A 6,688-nucleotide genomic window follows, 5' to 3' on the forward strand; every position below is an offset into this window, starting at 1 on the left:
TGTCCATGTACAACTAAAAATATTTTTTTTAAAAAAAGGGATAAAGTATGGAAGGATGACTACATTCATGCCAGATGAACAAGGTTTGGGGAAAGACCTTACTAGAAAGACTGGTACTTGCAAAATTAAACATGAAATGACTGACGTGCTCTGAGAATCAGAAATAAGTCTGTTGTTTATCTCCGTCACTGGCCAGAGATGCCACAAAATGGACAGGGGCCAGATCAAGTGGGATCTGAGTACGTGGACTTTGTCTTAAAGACTTACTAAAGGTACCCTTTTTCTTAGGGGAAGAGTTTGAAACAGATAAGAGTCACAACTGTGTATTTGGGGGAAATCTCTATGGTAGAGTGGATTGGAGGGGGTGAGTAGAGGCAGGAAGACTAATCAAAGATTAGTACTTCGGGTTAAAAAAGAAAGGGGCAGGGACAGGCCTGTGAGTTTAAAGGACAGGCCTGTGAGTGACAAAGGAGGTGGAGAAGGCAGGACTGAGCCAAGAGCTGAACTGCTTAAGAGCTACAGTGGTTAGGACTTGGTGACTTAAGTAAGATAACAGAGCTTTCTTCTGATCTCTTGGGTTAATTTTTACTATGTTCTGAACTTGGAGTTTCATGCGTGTCATTCTGCCCCTGAAGTTACCCAAAGAGGGAGGGGGACTTTTGCATATATTTTTCTCTGTAGTCCAGCCTAATGCTATGTTCTCTTTAGGTGAGATGGGCAGACCTGGAAGAAAAGAAGGATGCAGATAGGAAAAGGGCCATAGGTTTTGTGGTCGGACAGACAGATTGGGAGAAGATTACAGATGAAAGTGGCCACCTGGCTGAAAAAGCCCTCAATCGAACCAAATATATATGAGACTTAGTTTTTGAATGGAATCATTATTCCTTTAAGGTAAGAGTACCCAGTCATATAAATAACCTACTATATGGTTGCTTCAAAGGGTTTAAGATAAAGAAGACAACATGCATTACTAAAAATGCTATTTTCTAATTCTGAAAGAGTAAGTATGAACTGGTTTTTTGCTAACATTTACAATAACATATTAGAAAAGAAAGCAATGTTCTGTAATCCTGGCTTGCTTATAAAAATATAGAACTTGAGAAAAGCTTGGATTCTGTGGATTGGAGAAAAAGTGGAGTCATATTGTGATAATGAGACCTGCTGAACTTTCTGCCATTTTTTTTTTTTTTTCCTGACATAACAATCTTTTCTTTTCTTTCCAGGTGGTTCGCTTTGAGGTGATCTGAAGCCAAGGCCTCATGGATCTTCTTTGTGTGTCACCTTGCTTCCATGTTTCCATTTTTGTTTTGTTTCTACTGCTTTAGTTTTTAAAATTCTCCAGTGTCCCCAAGAGGTATTAGAATCTTGCTGTATCCAAGCAAGAAATAAAAATTTTTAAAACTATTTTGGGGAGGGTGGGAGTGATAAAGCCAGGTGGGGACTGGAGGATTCCGACTGAATATTTCCTCCTCTGTACAATATCACAGACTATCTCTATCATCATTGCTTTGTGGCTGTTTTTGTTTTTTACTATATGTAACTGGTAGCTGATTGTACTAGGATTAAAAACAATAAACTTTCACGATAAAGCCAATGAGATTCATGGGCTACATAGCATGGGCCCTTTTCTTGTTTTCTTAATTTTTCTTGTATTGAATTTTTAAAATGGTGTGACCTAATTACATGCAAGCTGAACATCCCAAAGCCTCTTTCCCATTGAATATTATTGTAGCTCAATGGTTCTATAGCATATGTTGTAAAATGTAAGGTTCAGTGGTGTTCAGAACACTCATCATTGTTTTATACATACTTTGTTTCTTTATCTTTGTGTCTTAAAGACTGATAGAGACCAAGTTCAAGTATTCATCCAGTTCTCTGGAGCATATTTGTTCTGTAACATAATGTTTTGGTTTTTGTTTTTTTCAGGGGGTGGGGTCTCTATTCTTCCCACTCTTCTTTCCTTTTTCTTAATGCTATATTATGTTTTGATTTTTTTTTTCCCCCGATCTAGATTTGAATCCTGGTGAACATAACTGATGTACTCCACAGAACTCAAGCTTATTGCCTTACTTTGAACTTGAAATGTTGATTTTTGAATCAAAATCACAGGGCAGGAACATGCAGATGCAGGGCCCTCTGACATGCAGCCTTGAAGCCTGTCAGGTTTTCAGGTTCTTGCCAGATTGCTCACTTTTGGAACATGTGGCCTTCTGCACAGAATTTCCTCTCTGTGGTAATGCAAGGTAGAGCCCAGGAACACAAAGGCTAAAACCCAAATGCCATCCTTCTTTACACCCAGAAAGAGGACTCTTCCCTTTCTCGTTTTACAATTTTAAAAAAGACATCTTCTAGCTTGAAAAAAAGCCTTTTTCCTTAAATGCCATTTTCACTTTGTTAGCCAGTTAAGCAGTTTGTAAATGTGTTCACCTAAGATTTCAGCATTTTGAAGTGTTCTCTTTCAGCCCACAGATGAAAATCGTTTTGTTTTATGATCTACAGTAAATACCGTGTAAATAGAAGTATTTACTAGCAGCCCAATAATATCACTTTGGGTTCACCAACTTGATATTAGAGTACTGAAGACTGATTTAATGGAAACCCTGACAACTTTCTGTACTTGTATCTTCCCTGGAATTCTGAATGTTTAAAGCTAAGACTTTAAATTCATTAACAAGTCAATATTGAATGTATAATTTGCTTCATTAAATAACTTCCAGTGTTTGTAGTATTTAGTAGCTTTTTTGATTTGCTTATTAGCCTATGATACATTTCTAAATACCAGTCTTTCTCAGGGCCTTTATTATGATGGGAGAAGGTACAAGATAGCCATAGAATTATTGTTTGTGGAAAGACTTACTAAAGGTACCCAGTGTCTCTCCTCATCAAAAATAAAACTTCCAGAATGTGTTCTCTAATTCAGGAGAAATAGGAAGCCTCTGTGTTCTTCTAGCAGATGCTTTATTTCAGTTGTCCTTAATTTTTTTATAGTATTCAGAATGCCAATGAAATAAGGAGTGAAGGTCACCTGTGAATCGGGTTGGTGTCAGTGTTCCTATATCGGAGGGAAGGAGAAGAATCAACAGTCAGACATGGCTTCTTTCTGTTTTCAGAAGATACACATTAACATTAATGCAGCATTACCTGCTTTAGGAAATTGGTATGACAAATAAACTCAATGCTAGGAAATTTATGAAAAAAGATTAGGGACCAAAAAGAAAATAATAGATACAGTTGATTAATACTGATTTTTCTAGGCCAGTATGAACAGTTAAGAAATTTGTAAACTTACATTATCACCAGAAGCAGAATAGAATAGAAAGCTCAAAAGAGTATTTTGTAAAAATTGGTATGTGGAGAAAATGCCTTGATAAGACAAATATTTTCAGTTTATCTACTTACTATTTTTTTTATCTCAGAAAGCTGTTTGGTATGTTTTAAAATTTTTATTTTAATCATATTAGGTTTTTGTTGGTTTGTTTTGTGGTGCTGGATTGAACCAAGGGCCTTGTGCATGTGAGGCAGGCACTCTACCAACTGACCTATATCCCTCAGCCCCCTAATCATATTAGTTTTATTTCAATCTTCTGTCTTAATACAAAATAGTCTGATGTTTCAGATATTTTAAGTTAAATGTAAAATTTCTGATTTAACTCTATTCATAACTTCCTGTACAAGGAACTTGGTAGATGCAGAAATTTTTCTATTTGAGAATCATTTAGGATTATGTTGACATTTAAAACATTTTAATGATCGAGTAACAAAAATCAGAAGCCATTGGCAGGGTGTAGCGGCTAAGGAGGCTGAGACAGGAGGATTGGGAGTTCAAAGCCAGCCTCAGCAAAAGCAAGGCTCTAAGCAACTCAGTGAGACTCTGTCTCTAAATAAAATACAAAATAGGGCTGGGGATGTGGCTCAGTGGTCAAGTACCCCACCCATGCCCCCCAAAATTGGAAGCCATCAATAATACACAGTAGTCTGGTTTTGGACACCTGATTGTTTTTTGTTGTTGTTGTTTTTGAGAATTTTAATATTTATTTTTTTGTTTTCGGTGGACACAACATCTTTGTATGTGGTGCTGAGGATCGAATCTGGGCCGCATGCATGCCAGGCGAGCGCGCTACCGCTTGAGCCACATCCCCAGCCCGTGATTGTTGTTGATTTACATTTTCCTGACATTTTTGATTAAGATATCAATGAATAATCCAGAAAGAGTTCATTAGCAAAAATAAAATCTTGCCAGGCTCTGTGTCGCATGCCTATAATCCCAGTGGCGCAGGGGGATCACAAGTGCAAAGCCAGCCTCAGCTATGGCGAGGCACTAAGCAAGACCCTTTCTCTAAATAAAATACAAAATAGGGCTGGGGATATGGCTCAGTGGTTGAGTGTCATGAAGTTCAATCCCCAGTACCAAAAAATAAAATAAAATCTTAAATTGGATTTATTTTGAATTGTCTGACTAAAAGTTGGAAATCCCTGAGCTTAAGTTTACTTAATTTGGAAGTCCCTTGGCTTATGTATTATTTTATCCTGCCAACTGAAAGTTACATGTGTTTTGTTAATAGGCTTCTAGAGGCTGGCTTAACTGCTAGGACTGTAACAAGTTCTTGGCTACAAAGAGACAACACAGCTTTTCAGATAGAGTTTAGAGCTTTAATTATGAACTTTCAAAACTGAAATGTTTTAGTAATAAAAGAATGATTCCCCATTTTTGGTATTGGCAGACCCTGGATCAAGTCTAGGTTCTTCTCTTAGAACCTATGTGACTTTAAGCAAATTTTTTAATGTGTGAGCTTCAGTTTCTTCATCTATAAAATAAAAATGGTAAGACACACCTACTGTGTGAATTGCTGAGGACTTAAATATGATAACATGTTAGTGCTTATCACAGTACCAAGCACACAGTAAAAGGTCAAAAATCAGTGGCATATTATTACTTTTTGATGTGTTCTTACATGCTCTTTTCAGAATACAGCTGTCTTGAAGATAGTTCTGTCACCCTTTTTAGTTAGCTACCATAGACTAAGCTGTGCCATATTAAATAGTTCAGAGTGATGACTCAAAAGCAATTTCAGGTAACCAGTGGCACTGAACCAGCATGGAAGTTCAGGAAGCTCAGGAGCAAAGACTTGTGAGGGTGTGAGTAGTGACAGAAAGCAACTGCCAGACCACAGCCATGAACAAAGCATTGATTTGTCTTGGTTTTCACATATTCAAAAATAAAGTAGTAGTTTCATGAATACATAATATATTCATATGGTATAAATTAAGAAATTTCAAGCGTATCTACATTTAAGTATTGCTTCCCATCCCTGCCTTCAGCTACCCACTACCCTATCTGTAGAGGAGATAAATGCTAAATATTTCTTTTGTGTTCTTTGAGAAAATTTCTGTGGATTAGCTTAGTGTTAGTATTATTACCTGGTTTTTGTACACTCGCTATCTTGTTTTCCTTTAATAGTATGTCTTAGTGGTCATTCAAATCATTTATATATGTGTGTGTGTGTATAAATATATATTTATTTATTTCCTTTCTCCCCTTTTATGTTTTCTAGAGGTACCTTTTTATTATAAGGAGGCTTCCTGAAATTATTTAGAAATTGTTTCAACTATATACTTTTCATGGCATGGTCTTATGAAACTTATGGTCTGGATGTAATAGTTTTATCATGTGTAAATTTGTGTAACTACTCCCACCGTCCTCCAACCTCCCATCCATCTCTTTTCCTTGGCAACCACTAATCTCTCCATTTCTATAATTTTTGTCATTTAAAAGATGTTTAACACATGAAATATACAACTTTTGGGGATTGGTGTTTTAGATTTTTTCACTGGGCATAATTTCCAGGAGATTGATTCAAGTTGTTTTGTGGGTCGATAGTTTGTTCCTTTTTATTACTGAGTGGCATTCCATCCCTTTCTCTTTTGCGACTATAGAACATTTTATATTTAACCAGAATTTAATTGACCAGGTCTGTGTTAATGTCATACTGTCTTTTGCTGTTGCAAATTGTGTTTTTCATATATACTCAGTCACTCTACCACTTCCTACACCTGTCTAATTTCTAGCAATGAAGGAACAATACTGATGGCATCCTTTATATAAATATCCTCAGAAAGTGACAAGTGCTCCAAGAACCAGCACAGCACAGCCACAGACTACTATGAAGAGTACATGACAGTAATAAAATGACAAAGGCTGATTCTGTTTTCAGGAAAATCCTGTATGGTTGGATTCTGACAAAGCAAAGTCAAGTATATCATAAAGGAGCAGAACAGCCAGAGACTCTGATGGTTGCCTCATCCATACATGACTGAGAGTTAAGACCTTAGGCCACTGTCCTTGAAACCTGGATTATTTCTCTACGTCTGCACCTCGGACTAACCTGATCCCAGTTCTCCATTGCTTTCACATTCGACCGGACTCAAGGAGCATCCTCATGCCTGGGGCTGAGCTACTGCAAATACGGATAGTCCTCTACCGTGCCAGGAGTAGTTTGCATTTTGATCTCATAGGAGCCTGTGAATTTAGTGGCTTGCAGTGTAGGGAAGAGCTTCCACTTAAGAATCTTAAATTTTCTGCTAAATATTCATACTCTCGTTTTTGACAATAGGTTGTAGACCAGTAATCAAAAATCTTAACCATATTTGAGAAATTGAAATAATCTCTATCCCACTCTCAGATCTATTA

The 6,688-nt window shown here is 36.9% G+C and overlaps 1 protein-coding gene across 5 annotated transcripts in view; it reads left to right on the forward strand.

Annotated features, from left to right (window-relative positions):
• YLPM1 (YLP motif containing 1) overlaps positions 1-3,924 on the forward strand; it is a 74,368-nt gene extending 70,444 nt beyond the window's left edge. For 4 of the 5 annotated variants that reach the window (XM_081290676.1, XM_081290677.1, XM_081290680.1 and 1 more), the window contains 2 exons: positions 709-891; positions 1,224-3,924. In XM_081290676.1, coding sequence (XP_081146802.1) covers positions 709-855 — 147 coding nt within the window. In that variant the 3' untranslated portion in view covers positions 856-891; positions 1,224-3,924. Of the gene's footprint in view, positions 1-708; positions 892-1,223 lie in introns of those variants that run through there. The other variant, XR_014021556.1, reaches the window with a different exon arrangement.
• The last annotated feature ends 2,764 nt before the right edge of the window (positions 3,925-6,688 follow it).

The sequence above is a fragment of the Spermophilus citellus genome (assembly GCF_964194105.1).
Source record: "Spermophilus citellus genome assembly, chromosome: 4".
NCBI lineage: Eukaryota > Metazoa > Chordata > Mammalia > Rodentia > Sciuridae > Spermophilus > Spermophilus citellus.